General features: G+C 38.7%; 1 protein-coding gene across 4 annotated transcripts in view; it reads right to left on the bottom strand.

Moving 5' to 3' along the window:
* MYO1B (myosin IB) overlaps positions 1-24,219 on the bottom strand; it is a 193,759-nt gene that overhangs the window by 88,843 nt on the left and 80,697 nt on the right. For all 4 annotated transcript variants that reach the window (XM_007108448.3, XM_055089170.1, XM_007108449.4 and 1 more), the window contains exon 4: positions 13,866-13,960. In XM_007108448.3, the coding sequence (XP_007108510.1) occupies positions 13,866-13,960 (95 nt within the window). The remainder of the gene's footprint in view (positions 1-13,865; positions 13,961-24,219) is intronic.

Here is a 24,219-nt window from a genome sequence, read left to right as displayed (position 1 = left end):
CTCCAGGAGAAAGCAGTATGGTTTACAACTCTCTGAGAAGGAGGAGGTCATATACTAACATGGCTCATGAGTGGATGTGCTGTCTTCTTGGAACACATGTTCCAGAGGAGATGAAGAACTGGCCAATACCAAACAAACCAGTGACCACAACCCACGTCTGATGACTCACTCAGGAACAAACTGAAACAATCAGATACTCAAAGAAATCTTTAGACATGATGAAGAATGAGTAAAAATCTAAAAAAGTTAATAGGCTTAGGAATATTTTCATCTCTTCCTCCCTTATGCTTTAAAAAAGGAAACATATGTGAAATGAATAGTCTTGTAGATAGAGTCAAAGGGTGGCTGTATCTACAGCCATCTCATGTAGGTGGCATGAGATACGTCACCAATACAAATGACTTCTGTCAAGGGACACGGTTTTTAACTTGCCTTGCCACCATTTTCACTGGTTAACCTGGAAGCAAACAAGAAGCTGTATTGCTTCTAAGACTTAAATTCTGTTTCACAAGGAAAGAACTGGTTAGTGACACGGAAGGAGCAAAAACTTTCCCCCAAGATACCAATGTCCTCTTAAAGTTCTTACTGGAAAGAAAGAGTTCTAAACAACCAAAGATATCACAAATTTCTGAGTAAACAGTGGTAGGGGCCTATACCCAGAGTTCAAATGAATGATCTAAAAAGGGGTGGGAAACTCTATATAATGACACTGGCTATATACAATAAACAGCAAGCCTTTTAGTGAAAAGTAACATGAGCTGCCATTAGAAGGGGGGAAAGCATGAGGGGAAGGTGAAGAACAAGGTCGAGGCTAGATCAAGCAGAATCTTGTGTAACAGGCACACGGGGTTTGGCTTGTATTTTGGTGCAATGGAAACTATTAAATATTTTTATGTAAAAAAAATCTTGAGGCAAACAAACATGGAAAAACAATATACCAAAACTGATGAGATGCAGCAAGAGTGTTCCAAGAGGAAATTTTATAGCTATAAATGCATAAATCAAGAATAAAAGAAAGATCTTAAAAAGAACCCCTAACATTATACCTCAAAAAATTAGAAAAACAAGAACTAAGCCCAACCTTAGCAGAAGATACAGCTTTTTTGAGGAAATAATGAAGATTAGAGCAGAAATAAATGAAACAGAGAATAGGAAAGCAGTAGAAAAGATTAACAAAATTAAAAGTTGGTTCTTTGAAAAAATAAACCAAATTGGCAAACTAACCAAGAAAAAAAGAAAAAGGGCTCAAATAAATAAAATTATAAGTGAAAAAGGAGACATTCAACAGATACCACAGAAATAAAGGAACATAAGAGACTACTATGAACAATTATATGCCAACAAATTAGACAACCTAGAAGAAATGGATAAGTTCCTAGAATCATGAAGAAATAGAAAATCTGAACAGACCGATTACTACTAAGAAGATTGAATCAGTAATCAAAAACCTCCCGAAAAGAAAAGCCCAGGACCAGAACTATCTCAAACTCTTGCAATACAAAGAAGAGGGAACACTTCCAAACCCAGCATTACCCTTATACCAAAGCCAGATAAGGATACTACAAGAAAAGAAAACTATAGGTCAATATCCTTAATGAATATAAGGACCAAAATTCACAACAAAATACTAGCAAACTGAATTCAACAGCACATTAAAAGGACCATATACCATGATCACGTGGAATTCATCCTTGGGATGCAAGGATGGTCCAACACATGCAAATCAATAAATGTGATACCTCACATTTAACACATACATCACATTTTAATAGAATAAAAGAATAAAATCATATGATCATCTCAATAGATCCAGAAAAAGCATGTGACAAAATTCAACATCCTCTCATGAAAATAACTCTCAACAAATTAGATAAAAAAGGAATATACATCAACATAATAAAGACCATACAGGACAAGCATGCAATTAACATCATACTCAATGGTGAAAGGCTGAAAGCTTTTCCTCTAAGATCAGGTACAAGACAACCCTCCCCACTCCTATTCAACATAGTACTGAAAGTCCCAGGCCAAGCAATTAGGCAAGAAAAAAGAAATAAAAGGCATCAGAAACCGAAAGGAAGAAGTAAAATCGTCTCTGTTTACAGATGACAGGATCTTATGTACAGAAGATCCAAAAGACTCCACCAAAAAGACTGTAAGAACTAATAAACTAATTTAGTAAAGTTGTAGGATACAAAATCAACATACAGAAATAAGTAGCATTTCTTTATACTAACAATAAACAATTTTAAAAAGCAATAAAGAAAACTATCCCATTTCCAATAGCAACAAAAACAATAAAATACTTAGGAATAAATTTAAGCAAGAGGTGAAAGATCTGTATACTGAAAATGATAAGACATTGGTGAAAGAAATTTAAGTGACACAAGCAAATGGAAAGCTATTTCACATTCGTGAACAGAAAGAATTAATATTGTTAAAACATCTGTACTATCCAAAGCTATCTATAGATTCAATACAATCCCTATCAAAATTCCAATGGCATTTTTCACAGAAATAGAACAAACAATCCTAAAATTCATATGGAAGCACAAAAGACCCCAAATAGCCAAAGCAGTATTCAGAAAGAAGAACAAAGCTAGAGGCATCATACTCCCTGATTTCAAATTATACTACAAAGCTACAGTAATCAAAATAGTATGATACTGGCATAAAAACAGACACACAGATGAATGAAACAGAATCAAGAGACCAGAAATAAACCCATGCATAAGCAGTCAACTAATATTTGACAAAGGAACCAAGAATATTCAATGGAAAAAAGGCAGTCTTTTTAATAAATGGTGTTGGGAAAACTGGATATACACATGTAAGAGAATGGAACTGACAAAAATTAACTACCACCCACAAAAATTAACTCAAAATGGATTAAAGACTTAAATGTAAGACCTGAAACTGTGAAACTTCTAAAAGAAAACATAGGGGAAAACTCTTAGACCCTGGTCTTGGCAATGATTTTTTGGATATGACACCCAAAGCACAAACAACAAAAGCAAAAATAAACAAATGGGATTACATCAGACTAAAAAGCTTCTGCACAGCAAAAGAAATGATTAACAAATGCAAAGGCAACCTACTGAATGGGAGAAAATATCTGCAAATAATATGACCAATAAGGGGTTAATATCCAAAATACATAAATAGTTCATACAACTCAACCAAAAAAACCCCAAACAATCCGATTAAAAAATGGGCAGAAAACCTGAATAGACATTTTTCCAAAGAAGACACACAGATGGTCAACAGGCACATGAAAAGATGTTCAACATCATTAATCATCAGAGAAACGCAAATCAAAACCACAATGAGGTATCACCTCACACCGGTCAGAATGGCCATCACCAAAAATATCTACAGACATTTGTAACCATGAGGACAAAAGGATGGGAATCTCATGGGCAAGTATGAAAACCTATGCATGGAATCGAGCAGGCTCCACATAGATACTGTGTCAGGAAAAAAAGGTAGGAATACAAGCAAGGCTTATTCTGAGGTTTTTTTTCAGAGCTAATAAATTTATCCAGGAGTTAACAAATATCGATGCATGCATTCATAGATACAAGTAATATCATAGGTCACATACATATCATATAAACTATGTCATATATGTCATATAGCATAGAGAAAGCCATACATTTATACACACACAAATACTGACATATTTATCTACTTCTATACCTCTCTATCTCCTTGGTTAAGACACCCAAGTTTTTCTAGGGACTATATGCTTACAAAGGTCTGGTGGTCCAGTGACCTAAAGAGTATGACTGCCTAAATCAAGCAAGCCATGTTTGTATACAATGAAACAAGGACTCTGTAACATAGAAGAACACCCTTTTTTCAGCAGTCCTGAGTCTGCAGTGCTGCAAAATCACCCAGCTGCAGCACATCCAAACTGACCCGACAGGCAGCTGGGAACTGCCCCAATCACTACCAAAAACATGGGTCTTGCGATGAGAAACACAGCCTCTGCTCCAAGAGGAATCATGACTGGCAATGTTTTTATTGAAATACAACTGTATGTAAGTTGCTCAGCTTCTGAAAGTTGGCCACAAAATCTGATAATTCATGTAAAACACGTGAGTCAAGAGAGACCTCTCTCACATGAGGAAGAAACAAAACAAAGCTCATGACATTTTGGCCTTGAGCTTGCTTAGCTATTCTGCTTCCATGTGGAGATATTCAGCATTGTAAAACGCACATGGATGTTTAGGCTACAGTCAGTCAGTCACATCTCTGTTGCTGACCGAGTCAGAAAACTATCACAGATGTAAAGCAGTACAAGGTCATTTGGGGTTCAGAACCAAGGGTCTTAATGAGCAAGGCAGGCTTCGTAAGTCTTTTAGCAGATGGCTGCAGAGTTCCTAGAAACTGATGTAACTGTAAAATTAGAAATCAAATAATTTATAATGCTTTCTTATATCAGGATCATCTTCTCAGGCCCACAGTTTACTCTGATGTCCTTGGAAAAATGCAGTTATGATGGTTCCCTCATGTTCTGCCTCCCTGCCCCCATCAGTGCTTGAATGATTTTCCACAAACTATTTGTATTCATGATAGTGAATTGTGAGTTCACTGCCTAGAAATAGTTGGGCACTTTTATGAGGCATGATGAATTTTTTATTTAGCACAGCAGTAATGAATTAAATAGGACCCCAAAGGATTCAAAATGTTCACATCTCTCCCTGAGTGCCCACATTATACAACCCTACAGTGTGTCTCCAGTGTTTAAGACCAATAACATCATCATCTGCCAAGGGGGGTTTACAACCTCGTTAACTTAATTACTTCTTATAAAATGAGCCCTCTGATACTACATGGTGGTTCTGTATATGCTATTAAGCAAAAACTCTCACCGAAAAGAGATACTATATGTGAGTACATAGTACATTCCAGGCCCTCAATAAATGTTAGTTCTCTTCTTCTTTCATTCATTCACTAACACAAAAATGCTAATAGCTACATGTATTCAAAAAAATTTTGGTGACTAAGATAATGTGACATTTCAAAAATGGCCTGGCATTCCTCTTCCCCACAGAATTGAGATTAAACCCCTTCTTGAAATTCCTCACACACTGTACTGCAATCTCTGTATTATTTTCCATCATTTCACTTTCCCGTAAGTAATCTCCATGAAACAGAGACATTAAACAACACAAAATCTATGCTTTACTCAAAAGTATAGTCTCATGACAATTAAAACCTTAATACAATTTGAAACAATTTCTGTACCCCTGCTTTCAGAAAGAAAGAAAAGTAGAAAAAGATGGGAATACATAAGCAAAACACTAAATGTCTCTATGGAAATGGAGAGGTAGGAGATGCTATTGGGATCTATAAATGAAAAGAAAGGGCTGAGCAGCTACCAAAGAGTATAGCGGAGTAGATATTTAAAAACAGCAGCTCTCAGGAGTAGTGTCCACTGCCCAGCACCAGGATTTTAGTGATAATGGACAAGTGAAACATCACCAGATCTAAAAAGCACAGTAGCTCAAAAACAAGACAAATGCTTCGAGTGACTTCTGGACAGTGCTACTCAAAGTACGGCCTGAGGGCCAGCGGTACTCAAAAGCTGGTTGGCCCATGGACTGCTACTGGTCTATCTACACATGAGAGTAGGCGTTGAGAAGTTTTTGTAGCAATTTGGTAGTTTATTTTGTCTGTGGAAACTAAAACCAGAAATTGGGGCCTGAATTTTCTGTCTTCTTTTATTTTATTTTTCTGGTATTGGTCAGCAGCAGACTGCAAGAGAAGGGAACCTGGTGCTTCCCAGTGGAAGGTTTGAGACGTACTGCTCCAGGGTGTCTGTGGTACCCTCTCCAGCCTCTTGCTGAAGCAGCACCTGTAAACAGAGCTTCCTACCAGAGGAGGAGGTGATGACCCTGTGAAGCAGCTGTCCATTCTTCAGCTTATGACATAGGGCAAATGGGTCCTAGAAAGGACTAAATCCAGGGGAAACGATAGGATTTCAAGTGGTGAATGGGACACTGAAACAAAGAGGACAAGTTATTGACTAGAAAAATAGAAAAGGGAAGAGAAAAATATAGAAAAGAAGGATGAACTCCATGTGCCACGAGATTTCCACCAGAGGAATAAGGTGTTTTTGTTTTTCTCAGAAAAGAATGAATGCCCTCCCTGTGAAACAGTAACAGCAATCTCCACTCAAGTTTCTCAATAAAGAAGGTACACGAGCCTACCAGGAGATGGAATTTTGCTCCAGGAGAAAGCAGTATGGTTTACAACTCTCTGAGAAGGAGGAGGTCATATACTAACATGGCTCATGAGTGGATGTGCTGTCTTCTTGGAACACATGTTCCAGAGGAGATGAAGAACTGGCCAATACCAAACAAACCAGTGACCACAACCCACGTCTGATGACTCACTCAGGAACAAACTGAAACAATCAGATACTCAAAGAAATCTTTAGACATGATGAAGAATGAGTAAAAATCTAAAAAAGTTAATAGGCTTAGGAATATTTTCATCTCTTCCTCCCTTATGCTTTAAAAAAGGAAACATATGTGAAATGAATAGTCTTGTAGATAGAGTCAAAGGGTGGCTGTATCTACAGCCATCTCATGTAGGTGGCATGAGATACGTCACCAATACAAATGACTTCTGTCAAGGGACACGGTTTTTAACTTGCCTTGCCACCATTTTCACTGGTTAACCTGGAAGCAAACAAGAAGCTGTATTGCTTCTAAGACTTAAATTCTGTTTCACAAGGAAAGAACTGGTTAGTGACACGGAAGGAGCAAAAACTTTCCCCCAAGATACCAATGTCCTCTTAAAGTTCTTACTGGAAAGAAAGAGTTCTAAACAACCAAAGATATCACAAATTTCTGAGTAAACAGTGGTAGGGGCCTATACCCAGAGTTCAAATGAATGATCTAAAAAGGGGTGGGAAACTCTATATAATGACACTGGCTATATACAATAAACAGCAAGCCTTTTAGTGAAAAGTAACATGAGCTGCCATTAGAAGGGGGGAAAGCATGAGGGGAAGGTGAAGAACAAGGTCGAGGCTAGATCAAGCAGAATCTTGTGTAACAGGCACACGGGGTTTGGCTTGTATTTTGGTGCAATGGAAACTATTAAATATTTTTATGTAAAAAAAATCTTGAGGCAAACAAACATGGAAAAACAATATACCAAAACTGATGAGATGCAGCAAGAGTGTTCCAAGAGGAAATTTTATAGCTATAAATGCATAAATCAAGAATAAAAGAAAGATCTTAAAAAGAACCCCTAACATTATACCTCAAAAAATTAGAAAAACAAGAACTAAGCCCAACCTTAGCAGAAGATACAGCTTTTTTGAGGAAATAATGAAGATTAGAGCAGAAATAAATGAAACAGAGAATAGGAAAGCAGTAGAAAAGATTAACAAAATTAAAAGTTGGTTCTTTGAAAAAATAAACCAAATTGGCAAACTAACCAAGAAAAAAAGAAAAAGGGCTCAAATAAATAAAATTATAAGTGAAAAAGGAGACATTCAACAGATACCACAGAAATAAAGGAACATAAGAGACTACTATGAACAATTATATGCCAACAAATTAGACAACCTAGAAGAAATGGATAAGTTCCTAGAATCATGAAGAAATAGAAAATCTGAACAGACCGATTACTACTAAGAAGATTGAATCAGTAATCAAAAACCTCCCGAAAAGAAAAGCCCAGGACCAGAACTATCTCAAACTCTTGCAATACAAAGAAGAGGGAACACTTCCAAACCCAGCATTACCCTTATACCAAAGCCAGATAAGGATACTACAAGAAAAGAAAACTATAGGTCAATATCCTTAATGAATATAAGGACCAAAATTCACAACAAAATACTAGCAAACTGAATTCAACAGCACATTAAAAGGACCATATACCATGATCACGTGGAATTCATCCTTGGGATGCAAGGATGGTCCAACACATGCAAATCAATAAATGTGATACCTCACATTTAACACATACATCACATTTTAATAGAATAAAAGAATAAAATCATATGATCATCTCAATAGATCCAGAAAAAGCATGTGACAAAATTCAACATCCTCTCATGAAAATAACTCTCAACAAATTAGATAAAAAAGGAATATACATCAACATAATAAAGACCATACAGGACAAGCATGCAATTAACATCATACTCAATGGTGAAAGGCTGAAAGCTTTTCCTCTAAGATCAGGTACAAGACAACCCTCCCCACTCCTATTCAACATAGTACTGAAAGTCCCAGGCCAAGCAATTAGGCAAGAAAAAAGAAATAAAAGGCATCAGAAACCGAAAGGAAGAAGTAAAATCGTCTCTGTTTACAGATGACAGGATCTTATGTACAGAAGATCCAAAAGACTCCACCAAAAAGACTGTAAGAACTAATAAACTAATTTAGTAAAGTTGTAGGATACAAAATCAACATACAGAAATAAGTAGCATTTCTTTATACTAACAATAAACAATTTTAAAAAGCAATAAAGAAAACTATCCCATTTCCAATAGCAACAAAAACAATAAAATACTTAGGAATAAATTTAAGCAAGAGGTGAAAGATCTGTATACTGAAAATGATAAGACATTGGTGAAAGAAATTTAAGTGACACAAGCAAATGGAAAGCTATTTCACATTCGTGAACAGAAAGAATTAATATTGTTAAAACATCTGTACTATCCAAAGCTATCTATAGATTCAATACAATCCCTATCAAAATTCCAATGGCATTTTTCACAGAAATAGAACAAACAATCCTAAAATTCATATGGAAGCACAAAAGACCCCAAATAGCCAAAGCAGTATTCAGAAAGAAGAACAAAGCTAGAGGCATCATACTCCCTGATTTCAAATTATACTACAAAGCTACAGTAATCAAAATAGTATGATACTGGCATAAAAACAGACACACAGATGAATGAAACAGAATCAAGAGACCAGAAATAAACCCATGCATAAGCAGTCAACTAATATTTGACAAAGGAACCAAGAATATTCAATGGAAAAAAGGCAGTCTTTTTAATAAATGGTGTTGGGAAAACTGGATATACACATGTAAGAGAATGGAACTGACAAAAATTAACTACCACCCACAAAAATTAACTCAAAATGGATTAAAGACTTAAATGTAAGACCTGAAACTGTGAAACTTCTAAAAGAAAACATAGGGGAAAACTCTTAGACCCTGGTCTTGGCAATGATTTTTTGGATATGACACCCAAAGCACAAACAACAAAAGCAAAAATAAACAAATGGGATTACATCAGACTAAAAAGCTTCTGCACAGCAAAAGAAATGATTAACAAATGCAAAGGCAACCTACTGAATGGGAGAAAATATCTGCAAATAATATGACCAATAAGGGGTTAATATCCAAAATACATAAATAGTTCATACAACTCAACCAAAAAAACCCCAAACAATCCGATTAAAAAATGGGCAGAAGACCTGAATAGACATTTTTCCAAAGAAGACACACAGATGGCCAACAGGCACATGAAAAGATGTTCAACATCATTAATCATCAGAGAAACGCAAATCAAAACCACAATGAGATACCACCTCACACTTGTCAGAATGGCTAATATCAAAAAAACACAAGAAGTAAGTGTTGGAGAGGATGTGGAGAAAAGGGAATTCTTATGCACTCTTGGTGGGAATATAAATTGGTGCAGCCACTACGGAAAACAGTATGGAAGTTCCTCAAAAAATTAAAAATAGAACTACCATATGATCCAGCAATACCACTCCTGGATATATATTCAAAGTAAAAAAAATTACTATGTTGAAGCAATATCTGCATTCCCATGTTCATTGCAGCATTATTTACAATAGTCAAAATGGAAATAAGTAAGTGTCTGTCTATGGATGAATGAATAGAGAAAAATGTGGTGTGTGTGTGTGTGTGTGTGTGTATATATATATATACATATATACACATATATATATATACACACACACACAACTGAATATTGTTCAGTCAAAAAAAAAAAAAAGGAAATCCTGCCATTTGTCACAACACGGATGACCGTGAAGGCATTATACTAACTGAAATAAGTCCCATAATTACATATATAATTTTATAATATATAAAATTATAAATACACACACACAATGGAATTTGATTTAGCCATAAAAAGAAAAGGAAATCTTGCCATTTGTGACAATATGAATGGACCTTGAGGGCATTATGCTAAGTGAAATAACTCAGAGAAAGACAAATACTGTTTGATCTCACTTATATATGGAATCTAAAAAAAAAAAAAAAAAAAAAAAAAAAAAAAAAAAAAAAAAAGACAAATTCTTAGAAACAAAGAGAAGAGTAGATTGTTGGTTTGGGAAGGAGAAGGGAGAAACGGAGATGGGTGAAAGGTGGTCAGAAGGTACAAACTTCCAGTTATAAGATGAAGTTCTAGGGATCTAATGTACATCATGGCAACTACAGTTAACACTGTACTGTATACTTAAAAGTTGCTCAGAGGAATTCCTTGGCGGTCCAGTGGTTAGGACTCTGCACTTCCACTGCAGGGAGCACGGGTTCAATCCCTGGTGGGGGAACTAAGATCTTGCATGCCATGCAGTGAGGCTAAATTAAAAAGTTGCTAAGAGAGTAGGATCTTAAAAGTTCTCACCACACACACACAAAAAAAGGTAACTCGAAACAAAATTTTTTTAACAGGCCAAGGGTTTGATCCAGTTTTCAGTTTTACAGATCATTCTGGTGTCTGTGAAAAAAAATTGTAGGCAAGCATGGGGGAAAAGAAGAGACCTGTTAGATAGTGCTACAAACAGTCCTCAAAGGAAGTAACGGTTGGTGGCTTGGTCTAACTAGAGTCGCCATATGGATACAAAGAAAAGGAAGAAAGAACTTGGCATGAGATATATTTTAGAGGTAGGGTTGACAGGATTAGAAAATGGGCTTCATGTGGAAGATACAGGAAAGGAAAATATCAAGGATGACTGTTACATCTCTAGCTTGAGAAACTAGGCTGATGGTTGGTCCCATTTATTGACACCAGGAAGTTTGTGTAGGAGGGTAAAATCAAAAGTTCGGTTTAGGGCATGCTTAGTTTGAGATGCCTCTGAAAGACCACATAGACTTGTCAAGCAGGTACTGGATGTGTAAGCTGGGAGACAAAGTAAGAGGTACTGAGTGGAGTGTACAGTTTGGGAGGCAAAAACATAGTCTGAGACTAGTTGTGACCCCCCTAAAGAGAATATAGAAAGATAAGGAAAGATGATCCAGAACTAATCAACACAACAACTTTTATTTTTCTTTTTGGCCGTGCCACGAGGCTTATGGGATTTTAGTTCCCCGACCAGGGATCGAACCTGGGCCCTCAGCAGTGAGAGCTCAGAGTCGTGACCACTGGACTGCCAGGGAATTCCCCCAAATTAACTTTTAATGAATTGTTACAGCAGCCTGAGCTAAGACAAGTGGGGTCTCAAGGGCTATATATCTACCTACGTTCAAGATACCAACTCTGCCACTTACTCACTGTGTAAGTTTAAGCAAGTTGTTTAACCTTTCTGTGGCTCAATTTCCCCATCATAAAAATGGGGATAAGAAGAATACTTATCTCATACGTGAAATATGCTAACCACAATGCCCAACACATGGTAAGTGCTCATGTACATTAGCTACTATTATTATTTCCCAATGGCATGGCAGCGGTTCTATGGGAGGGGACAGAATCATCAACAAAAGATTCTACACGTAGGCTTAAAATAATTTTGTTGAACAATACCCAGCTGAGAAAATCTGACCAAACAGAAGTTAATATACAAGAAACCTATCGCATCTTTCTCGATGAAAAGACCAATATGAGTCAATACATGTACCACATTAATAGAAGTCTAGTATCCACATTAAGAGGGCAATAGTTTCACAATAACCAGGAGCAACTATGATTTCTGTTTACTTCTTGGGATGCAATTTTATAAAGCATATTGACAAACTGGGAAGATTCTGGAATAACATGACCATGACAGTGAGGAAATTGGGAACGAGATTCAATCCTCCTGTTACATGTTCGTGTAAGCACCCTTACAAGTGTACACCTCACTTCACTACACTTAATGTTTTGTATATAAATTGTATGTATACATGTATACATTTAGATGTATGTACATATATAGCGTAGAGCTATTGTTTATCTCCTGTACTACACTAGAAACTTGACAAGGATAGGAATGGTGTCTGGCTCACCAATGTATCACTAGTACCTACTACAGTACCTTTCACCTAGTAGGTACTCAGGAATTACTTCCTAGATGAATGAATAAATGAATGTGTATCACATGAGAAATTTTTAAAGAAAAGGGATTTTTAGCCCTAGGAAGATATGATGGATGACTTCAAAGAATTAAGTGATTGTCCTGTAGGAGAGAAAGTAGACTAATTTGGTAAGGTCCCAGACTGCAGAGTTAAGACGAATACATAGAGGCAGAATTCACCTCTAGGTAAGGAAGAACTTTTGTTACCAAACCTGTGTGATGAAGTCCATAGGCCGCCTTACAAAGCAGTGAGCCCTGCATCACTACAAAAGGAGTTTGGCTGTCCCTGGGGAGGACCCTACACTAGATGGTCTATAACTAAGATCCCTTCCAATTATATGAGTCTGTGCTCTCTGTTACCTTAGATTCTTACATGCCACTCTTTTCCCCTCCATTTCTGCCCATCCAGAGCCTAGAACCTGCACAACCTTGCAAAGAAACGGTGCACTATGTCTCCAAAGGCTCCGGGAAGGGAGCTGGACACATCTTATCTAGCCATTCTTTCTCCAGCTACTTTGAGGGGTAGGGAAGAGGTACTCCTTAAGAAATTGGAGGAAGAAATAGGTATAGAAAGAAAAGCCATTTCAGGGCAGACAGAGAGACTTTAAAGGCACAAATCTAACTAAGGGCTAATGAACAAAATGGATTCAGTCAGTTGACTGAAATATCCACGGGGGATTTTCTTCTCTTGAGCATCAGGAAATCAAAGTTATTAATCTGATAATTAAATAGCCAAGTAAAGTTGAAGCATTTAAATCCCACTTTGGCAAACTAGCAGAAATTACCAATGATCAGAGTCTTATCTATAAAACAAGAACATCTTACAGATGAACCAGTTATGAAAATACTATCCTCCTCCTTTATGGACTCATCAGTTCCATCAAAGAAACCTACTGACAACAGCGGTTCTAGCCTGTCCAAGTTTGGACTCAGAGATCACAGCTCTTTTGAACGTTTTCCAGGTAGCTGGGCACCATGTGTAAAATCACTTTCTCACTCAAGACAATCACACAGATTGCTTTTATTAAAAGCACAAGGAAAAGAAAGCACACTCCCTCCCCATTTGAGGGGTTGTTTTATGGGGAGGTTGCCAGCCTGTCTAAAAATGTGTACAAAAATCTCAATTCTTCAGGCTTCAGAGGAAGACTTTTCTACAGCGAAATCCAGCATTTTCCTGGTGCCCTCCCTCACTTTTTAGCAGAGATAGTCTGTGGTTGTGGGATCTCCAAACCCAAACAGTCTGGCATTCCCTAGGGAAGTGGTGAGACCTCGCACTAGACCTTGGTGTCTTGGAGGGAAGGTAAAAGACCTTGAAGTACGCAGGAACTGCAACAGAAAGGTCTAGAATCCAGAGACTCCCACATTGGTTGGAACCCTTTTGATAGGTGCCTGCTCCTTCATATGAGAGATGAGGCAAGTCCTTCCCGGAGAACATTCCAGGATCCTAATCACTAGCCTTCCCAGCATGAGCCCTGTGAGCTTCATGCTAATGAGGCTCCAACCACCCGCTCTGCCATCGTCATTCTGTGCAGTGTTTACCCTTCTATAGGAGAAAGTAAGGTTGTCCAGTGGCCTTACCTGTTTTTCCTGCTCCGCTTTCCCCAGTAATCAGAATACACTGGTCTTTATCTTGATCTCTTAGGGATCTGTATGCTTCATCTGACAGGGCAAAGCTGCAGGGGATAATGGGAAAAAAGTCCTTAAAATTCAGCTCATTATTATGTGTTTATCAGATATAACTAACTACAGGCTCTTTAAAGGGTCACTGATACGCTTTAGATAGAAAGTTGAGATATCACATTTTATTTCCTTCAAATTCTTAAAGTAAATAAATAAAGCTATCCATTCTTTGTGGCCCGTGTTACCTTCTCCTATGCATTCTCTCTTAACTGAAACGGTACTGATGTATTGTACTCTAAAGATATAGAGTACATGTCCACATGTCCACAACTGGATAATGTTGCTATTCCCAGGACAATACACTGGAGTTTTGAAACAATGAGAAAAAAATTTTTTCAAACATTAGAAAAATGTTATCAAATACCAAATAGCTGATATTACCATCACTAAGCTAAACATGGAACTACTGCCTTCACAAACAAGATGGTTGAAACTGTAAGGTCCACCAGAGGCAGGTGGTACTATAGGTTTGCCATGGTTCTTGTCCAGTCCTGTGCGCTCTATGATGACAAAGGGCCCCCCTATCAAGAAAGTCCTCATGTTGACCTTCCCCTCCTCAAAATTTACTAACAAGGTAAATTTTGCTCCCTCTAACTAACTGAAAAATAATTTTGACAATAAGATACTGTACTTAAAATAGAAAAGCTCCTCTTCTAATTCATTTATTAACAAGTACTTATTGAGTCTACCTTATGTGAAGAACACGCTAGGAATGCAGGGGAGAGAGATACAAAATAGAAAATAGGTTAAGTGCAAGGAAAAAGATATATGCAAAACATTGCAGAACCAGACAGGGCCCTCAAGGGGGTAGGCCTGTGGAGTAGGAGTATCTTAAGAGGTAGAAAAACAGCCCTAAAGAATTCATTAGCAAGACAAAGGACTTTTAGGCAAAAACAAAGGCCAAATATCCTAGGAGGTGGGGTAAAGGGTTTAAGCAGTTGTGAGCTGCTGAAAGGCAAAGCCTGAGGAGTGATGTGCTAGAGAGATGGGCAGGCTCCAAATCAGGAGAATAGAGATGATCAGGAGACACCCAGAGGGAATGTAAGCAAGAGAGCGACAGGATCACATAGTAATCAGAGAGTAATTAGAGCTAAAAATAGCAGCATTTACCCTGTACCAGCATGGTCCCCAGGCCCTTCATATTTAATCATTTTAAATCTCACAACAAAACTACTACAAATAAATTATTATTAATCCCATTTTCAGATGATGAAATTGTGGCAAAAAGTGAAGACAGAACTTGCCAAGGTCACACTGGCGGTGTGCTCTTGACCACTGGGACACACCACCTCCGTGTTCCGGACAGAGATCACAGGGCCAAAGGATGGCATGTAAGAGAGACCAATCTGGAGGCAAGGAGCCTGGGGAAGGGCTGGGATACAGGAAGAGCGTCAATTCAGCCAACCAGACTTTGGCTTCTCTTCAGGAAATGTGTGGCGCCATTAATAATGACAATGTACTGAGCACCTTCAAAGTGCCAGGAGCTGAATGAAGTGTTCTATTCATAATCAGATTTCATCCTTACAGTAGCTCTGTGACGTGAATGCTACTTGCATCCTTAAAGAAAAGGGATCCAATGAGACTGAGAGGTGACATGACATGTACAAGACCAGGACAGTCATAACTTGAACACAGAAATCCTGTGTATCACATTCTTCCCCTCTCCTCACATCCTCTTACGATTATCTGTGACCTTATCCTCTGGCTGGACCAATGTGAGGCCCCCAAAGAGAGTCACCACAAGCCTTATTTGTAACTGTCACATCAATGACTCCAACCAAAGCCTTGCACATAAATACACTCATTTGTTGAATGAACATATAAAGAAAAGGAAAGAAAGGGACTTTTTCGAGTAACATGTTGCTTTAGTTTGCTTATGTGAACAATATACACTGATCTCTTTCCGTCCAGCATGTCTTCCTCACCCTCAGATCCTTTCAGCCATCCCCTAAGTAACCAGTGCCTTGCTGTGTGCCAAGGTCGACCAGTGCCAAGGTCGCTCAGTGGCCTCCTGCTTCTCTAGTGTTCTCGGAATCCCCGAGGAGGAAGCAAGCATCCCCCTCTGCACCACTGCATACTGGGACAGCGGACAAAACAGTGAATCCCAGAGGCAGAGGCATGCTGGATGGACAGGGTTCCCTGGGCCCCAGACCCCCAACTTAACACCTACAGGACCCCGAGCAAGTCACTCACCCTGGCTGAGTTTTCTTCAGGTACAAAATTAAAAATGTAGCCACGTACTTCCACTTAAGAGGATTAAGTATACCTGTATGAAAGCACTTTAAAAGTGATCAAGTCCTGAATAAATGTCCAATGTCCTTCTGTACCATAATTAGTTATACAGACATCTTCTGATCCCTTACCAGAGTGTAAGCTCCTGGGGGCACAGCCTTTCTGTGTAATTAATCTTTGTGCATCCCACAGAGCTATGAACATAAGACATCGTCTATACCAAAATACGAATGAATGAATGAGTGGATCCTTTCAAGTACTGACAAAGTCCCTACTGGACTGTACTCCATAAAGGGTAGTGAACAGGAAAGCCATGTCTTCTATGACCTTCACAAGGGGAAGGAGAGCTTTACTTGGATTCCTTATTAGCCTTCCTCCCTCCCACTTCTCCCACCTCCAGACAATAGCTCAGTGATGCCACTGTCATTTTCATCATTGGCAAGAAACAGAGGAAAGCATGTTATGGCAAATATACAAATGAACTTTTCCAACCATACACATTTGCTGACCTCTTCATGGGTTAACACAGGCCTTTCCCCATGCTCCTAAGACTGCAAGTTAGCTTTATATATTACACTATTACTAGATCCCAAAGGATGCAAAATGACTTCTAATGTGAATAACCAGGTATGATTGTGCGTGCACATATATATGTGTACACACACACACGAGGGTTCAGAAGATCACCAAATGACACTGGCATGGGTTTATTTCAAGTCAAAAAAACACCTAGCTTGAACACTTACTTTCCTCTTGTCTATCTAGACAAAATACTTAACTGCTGTTCCCCAAACCGGGCTTGATTCATCTAACAAGGAGTATATTTTAATTTAAGATAAAGGCTAAAAGGGATAGTTATTCTGTCAGGACTCTGGAGAGTCCCTGATTTCAAACTGCCATGAAAATTTACCAATTAAAGTATTTAAGCACTGGGAAAATTGGCCTGGACTACTAGCACACGTATCTCAAGCAGAGCATGTCATCACACTTATTTCGTATAAACACAAAAGATCTTGACTTCGCTTAAAAATGACAAAGGGGCAGGCAGGTTCTGAAGGACACCAGCTCCCCTCCCAATCTTGTTCTCTTTCTCTCTGGCAATGTTAGCACGTGCCCATCACCACGGCCAACCTTTATAACTAAACTGAAACCACATGCCAGTCTTCCCAACCACTCTATAATTAAGGAACTTAAATAAATCTTTAGAGAAGTTTCTACTTAAAAACAGTTGTGACCCATATGCTTCGCATTATTTTGTGAGCGTGTCATCATTGTGATTTACCACACACAAAAATGAATGGTTTATTGAACTATGATGACGATAACAACAGGCAAACATGGTTTTCATCTCACCACATCAAGAGCGGGGTTTCATCCACTTTGTCTGTCCTCTAGTTGAGCTCTAAGAATAGCGACAGCCTGACGTTTGAGTGTAAGTCCCCCCTTCATTTCCAGATCAGCTAAACGGCTGTTCGTCGAGAGCCAAACTTTCCCCAACACGAAGCATGTTTGCTGCACGTCTGCAAACAGCTGTATCTATCGCTTTTAGGTTTTGGAAGCTTGGTTTGGGGCTCATCTGTTACGTTCTGTCAGAGCAGAAGATTGGGTTTCATGTTCAAAATTATCTAGTAGGTGTTAATGTTCCTTCTCTACCTTATTTCTGTTCAGAATGTTAATCTCCACCATGGCCCTGCTTTCGTGGGCATCAAGGGTGATGGCAGGGCTTCTTTTCCCCAAACTCCAAGCTCGCCACCCTGCCATTTCCTTTCTAGGTTTCTTTCACCTACTGTACGAAGCAGAAAAGATGATGTGACACCCAACACATCACCCACCACCGCCTAAAGCTTATGCTTATGTTCTCCCAAGCAGCCCCCTACTTTTCAGTCCCTCTGGCTATCCTCTAATGGGGTGCTTGAGGAATCACTCTCCAAAACGGTCAAATCCATTTGAGGACTTTTAGTTTGTCATCTCCATTAGCCAAAGTGCTTAACAGAACAAATTTTGTCTCAGGAAACTCTCCTGAACTTAGATAACTGTTGCTACCTTTCTGTTTCTGTCTTTTTCTTTAAGAGCTCTCTCAAAATGGTATTCCCTTTCATTCAATCCTGAATCCTGGAATACTTTCAAATCACACTAGGGAAATTCTGCTTCTGAATTTAACCCTCTTAAAATAGCTGTCTCAAAATTCTCATCTACATTGAGATCTACAAATCTCAACTATTTCTCTCCTTTCTGGCTCTGGTTCAGCCCTAAAAACTGTGTGCTTTTAAAATTAAGCAACAAAAAGTAAGTGTTTTTTTAAAAAATTCCTAACCTGTAAGTGAGCCACCAATTCCTAATTTCATACTAAACCCGATTAAGGGCTAAGGTAGTCCACAGCAAGGACGTGGAAGAGAAGGAAAAGGAGAAAGGGAATTGTGTGTGGTGTGTTTTGCACAGTAACCTTGAGGTCTGTTTGTTTATTTGCTTGTTTGTTTTTAAAGGAGAGGCATAATGCTGGCCTTCCTTGTAAAATACTACTGCAGGTATCTGTACATCTATAACAGTCTCATATTCTCAATTCAGAAACATTCACTCGCTTGAAAAATATCACCCTGTTAAATTAGTGTTTTGCCCTTCCATGAAACATTCATCCTATCGTATCTTAAGGGAAAACTTCAGGGAAAATAAGTCTTTATACTTCTTTGTTACAAGTAACTATAACTTTTTTTATCCTGGAAAGCTTTATTACATTCTTGTCCTATGCCAGTACAGGCATACCTCATTTTAATATGCTTCATTTTATTGCACTTCCCAGATACTGTGTTCTTTACAAATTGAAGGTTTGTGGCAACCCTGAATCAAGCAAGTCTATTGGCACCATTTTTCCAACAGCATTTGCTCACTTTCACGTCTCTTGGTTGGTCACATTTTGGCAATTCTCACAATTATTTCAAACTTTTTCATTATCATTACATTTGTTACAGTGACCTGTGATCCCTGATCTTTGATGTTACTATTATAACTGCCTTGTTGTTTCATATTTTTTATTTAATGTATGTACACTGTTTTCTTAAAGACATAATGCTGTTGCATACTTTATTGATAGACTACCATACAGTGTAAACATACCCTTTACAGACACTGGGATACCAGATAATTCGTGTGACTTGCCTTATTGAGACATTCACTTTATTGAGGTGGTCTGGAACTGAACCCACAATGCCTCTGAGGTGTGACTGTGCAAGCATGGTAAATTAACATATTTACAACAATACAGTTATTCCTACACAGCCACAACACTGGTAAGCATTCCTAACAATCCAAGCCTCAGAGCAAGAGAAGACAGACAACAAAAGTAAGCCTCTCTTCAAGACAGACAGCAATAGGGACTTCCCTGGTAGAGCAGTGGTTAAGAATCCGCCTGCCAATGCAGGCAACATGGTGTTCAAGCCCTGGTCCGGGAAGATCCCACATGCCGCGGAGCAACTAAGCCCGTGCGCCACAACTACTGAGCCTGCGCTCTAGAGCCCGTAAGCCACAACTACTGAGCCCGCGTGGCTAGAGCCCGTGCTCCGCAACAAGAGAAGCCGCCGCAATGAGAAACCCACGCACCGCAACAAAGAGTAGTCCCCACTCGCCGCAACTAGAGAAAGCCCATGCACAGCAACAAAGACCCAACGCAGTCAAAAATTTAAAAAATTTTTAAATATTAAAAAAATATATAGATAGCGACGGGCATATGTACACCATGAAGTTAAAAAGAAAGATTATGAAAACAAACATAAAGAACAGAATTAGAGGGAGATGGATGGTAAATGGACCTAAATGGTTACAAGGTTTCTGCATTTTACATAAAGTGGTACAGTATTAATTCTATATGGATCTTGAAAACTCAAGGATGTATATTACACCATGAACAACCACAAAATAAAACACAAAGAGGTACAAAATAACAAAAGAATTAAAATGGAATTCTAAAAATATTTCAAATTATCCAAAAGAAGGCAAGAAAAAAAGAACAAAAACAGAGGGGAGAAATAGAAAGTAAATTATTGAATGGTAAACCTAAATTCAACCATATCAATAATCACACTAAATGTTAATGGACAAAATACTCCAATTAAAAGGCAGAATATGTTAAAATGGATATAAAGGCAAAACCCAATTACATGCTTCCTATAGGAGTCATACCTAAAATATGAAGACATAGACAGGCCAAAAGGACATAAGATGGAAAAATACATACCATGCCAAAACAACTGGTCAAAAAAAAAGAGAAGTGCATGGCACTTTCTTTTCTCTTTATACATCTAAACTCAAAGAGGTCCCTAGTTGTCATCTCAATGAAAAGAAGGATGCTATGCCATGGCATGGCATATGACAGAGTAAAGGTGAGACTTAATTATCTCTAAAAATTATCTACAATCATTTTTCTAGGAATATTTTATCAATACTTACTTTTCTAAGTTCATATGCATTCTTATATCCTAAACATAACTAGTTACGTTGCTTTTTTTGGCTACATAATTGGAAAAGGCTTGTTTCTATTAGGTACAAAACAGAAATCTCATCAGGGATGAATCATTTTAAGATGACGTCTGTTCTGAAGTGAGAACAGTTAAGGCATCAGATAAAGCTCAAAAGTCAGGTTTTAAAATAAGACATGACAAACAGGCACAAAAAGTTTCTTCCTCTAGAATTATACCCGCTTCCAAAAAACAGACTCCACGGTATTTTCGCGAAATTTCATAGACCGCCTGAGTCAACGTCAATGTACACTAGGGTCTCTCATTGTTTTTTAATGGGTCACTCAAAAATACTTTCTGGACAGTCAAATATAACCACTAAAGGGACAAAAACCAGAGAATTTGAATGTTTTGTGTGTATAAAATGGTTCACATGTGTTATAATGTTTTAAGGAATAACAGAATTCCCTGTGTAATTAGACAAGCAATTCTTCTCCTTCAGTATTAAAATCTACAAACAAAGCTCTTTATCTCACTGATTCACTTGCTAGTTATGCAATATTATCCAAAACAAACAGCAAAGAGCACTTAAGGGGTAGTCTTCTTTCAAGATTTCAGAAATTCTATTTACAATCCTCTTGTGATGAAGAAGCTTTGGGGCACACTCACATTCTTTGACCCCATGGGCCGACCATTATCAAAATCATAATGGAGTTCCTCAGGTCTACCCCGGCCAAGGCCAGCTGGCTAAGTGTCCCTCAAACACCTTCCTTCTCCTGGAGACGCATGTGAAGGTGGACTGGGCCAAGGGATGACTCCTTTTCAGAGATGGAATGCAAAAGCCAGGTATTGAAGACATGCATTAGGAAGTAGATAAGAGGTTTAAAAAAGACTAAATTATGTCAGGAAGGAAAAGGACTGGACTTAAGATATGAAGGCAGTGAGGAGGAAACATCTGCCTTCAGGGCCTGGAAGCCGCTCTTTGGAATTTAGCGGTAATCCCTTTGCCGCTGAGGACTTCCTTCTGCAAATGGTGCCCTGAGCATGAGAGGCCACAGGGGAAAGCCCTCCACAGGGCCAGCATCCTGCTTGGGGCTTGGCAGGCAGTTTAAAGCACAGATTCCAGCTTATCAGTCTTTGCTGCTGCAGGCCTTATCTCACAAATTAATGAAGTGTGGGTGTTTTCTACTGTCTTGAATCAGTCCCCTAATAACTAAAATGGAAGAGTATGCGGAGGCTAGCGAGAACATTCACAAGCGTGAGGTTCCCAGGCACCCGTGAGCTGAGAGGCATTGTGCTCATTCACTGTGAGGGTTCTGGGAATGAAGATGAAGAGAATCTGTCCTCCACAGGCTTAAAGTCGAACAGGAAAGACACTAAGTCCCCCCAAAAAGAGGTGTGGGAGAAGGTAAGAAACACATGAGCAATCTCCTAAAAACATTCAAATTGGGGAAAAAATGACTTTTACTGACAAAGGCATGTCATGGAAAACTGTAAAATCTTAACCCCGAGGCATATGCAAGGACAGAGGCTGGGAGAATGCAGAGAGTAAGGAGGAAATTATGTTATTTCCCCTGTCCAGAAATTAACAAAACACACCTGATCTGGGGAAAAGAACAAACAGACAACTGGGCTCTTAATTCAAATTCAAAAAGCCCTTATAAGTATTTTTAGAATCTCTTTTAACAAAGGAATACTAACAATCATCTTTTATTACCCAACTCTCATAAAAGTAACTACACAGTTACTGTCTACAAGAATAGCCTTTCCTGAGCAAAGTAAATACAATTGAACAAATTCCCAACACAACCGTTTCTTAGCTTTCGGCAAAATAGCTTATTTCAACCAATTTCATAGTTTTTATGACTTTATTACAGGCAACTCAATCCTGGGGGTGGGGGAGAAATCTATCCCAAGAGAAGTTATTCCAACGATCGTCCTAATTATTCTTAGGACTTAATGTTTTATTCATTAAAGTAAACAGAATGATTTCAAGTTCTCAAAATGCTAACTGATTTTTCAGATAGGTGTTCCCTACTGATTTGAAGCGTAAAAATGTGCCACCTTGTATGCCATTCTGTGTGTCTTTGTGTAACACTGAAACACACATTCTGATCTAAGGCACTTCACAGCCACAAACCAAACAGTTATGACTGTTCAGTAAAATCAACCTTTCATGTTTACAACATTCAAATGTCAAGCACTCTGCACCATCTAACTTTGATAGCCCCCCGCGAGTGCCTGCCAGGTACACAGGATACAAGGACTTGAGGTGGAGTCCCAGTTTCCCTCCAGTAAGAGAGAGAGAGAGACACAAGGACATTCATCTGCAATAGACGATGCTGCACTGGGCACCTTGCATGCCACCACGTACTGAAGAAGTGCAGAGAAATCTGGCTTCGGTTATCATGGAAGGCATTGAGTGGCGATGGTATCTGAATAGGAACTCCAAGTACACATTGCTGTGGTTTATTTATTAAAAAAAAAAAAAAAAAAGCACAGAGGAGAGGGAGTGGGCAGTAGGGAAAGCTAACAACTTCTTCAAGCTTTGGTTTATGCATCCAGCCTTACAGAGCTGTGCAGAAGATGTCCCTTGCACAGTGTCTGCAACGGAGCAGGAGCTGAATAAACGACTGAAAGGCCAGATGGGTCTAAGTTTGCATGTTATGGAATCAAGGTCATAAATATATTCACATCTGAAGAACGAGATCTACCACCATTTCATAGAGTGGATGCAAAATTCAATGAAATCAACAAATATTAATAAGATGCCTGATTATAAACAGATACATGCACATACATACACACACACATAGACCACAGGGTATATACAATGGAATGCCTGAGTTTGCATATATTATTGTGGAGAAAGGAAAGTGAATTGGCAAAATGATAATAATAATGAGACTTCCTGAAATTAGCTAAATTCATATCATGATATTGTAAGGGAAGAAACATCTTGGAAGTAATTTTAAGAGAATTTAGTACTTATTAATTCAATAAACATTCTATGTGCCACGGAGAATGTCAGGCAGAGGAATACAAATGATGTCACCCCTACTCTCAGGTGCTCAGTTTAGAGAAATCATATATTATCTAACTAGATAATAACTCAGTCATTCACAGGCAGACAAGTCATTTGGTCTACGTGGCTCACTTAAAAAACAACAACAAAAACCTCTCTCTAAAGCATGAGGGATACCAGTACCAGGAAAAAATTTTTTTGAATTAAAATTTTACTTGACTCCTTCATCCAGGTACCCAATACCCTTCAAATCTTCCCCTTCCTCTCCTCTCCATCACTGGTTTTTTACTGCCTTAGACAAGTTCCTCATTTCTGGTCTGAGCGTCAGTAATTCTTAAAGGGATTTTCTATATCCAAGCAAGGCACTTTCACAAGCCACCATGATACAACGCTGTCAAAACATGAGGTCAGGGATTCGCTGGTGGCGCAGTGGTTGCGCGTCCGCCTGCCGATGCAGGGGAACCGGGTTCGTGCCCCGGTCTGGGAGGATCCCACATGCCGCGGAGCGGCTGGGCCCGTGAGCCATGGCCGCTGAGCCTGCGCGTCC

The sequence above is a fragment of the Physeter macrocephalus genome, chromosome 2, assembly GCF_002837175.3.
Source record: "Physeter macrocephalus isolate SW-GA chromosome 2, ASM283717v5, whole genome shotgun sequence".
NCBI lineage: Eukaryota > Metazoa > Chordata > Mammalia > Artiodactyla > Physeteridae > Physeter > Physeter macrocephalus.
Note: the sequence above shows the minus strand (reverse complement) of the source record. Positions and strands in the feature narration are given on the sequence as shown.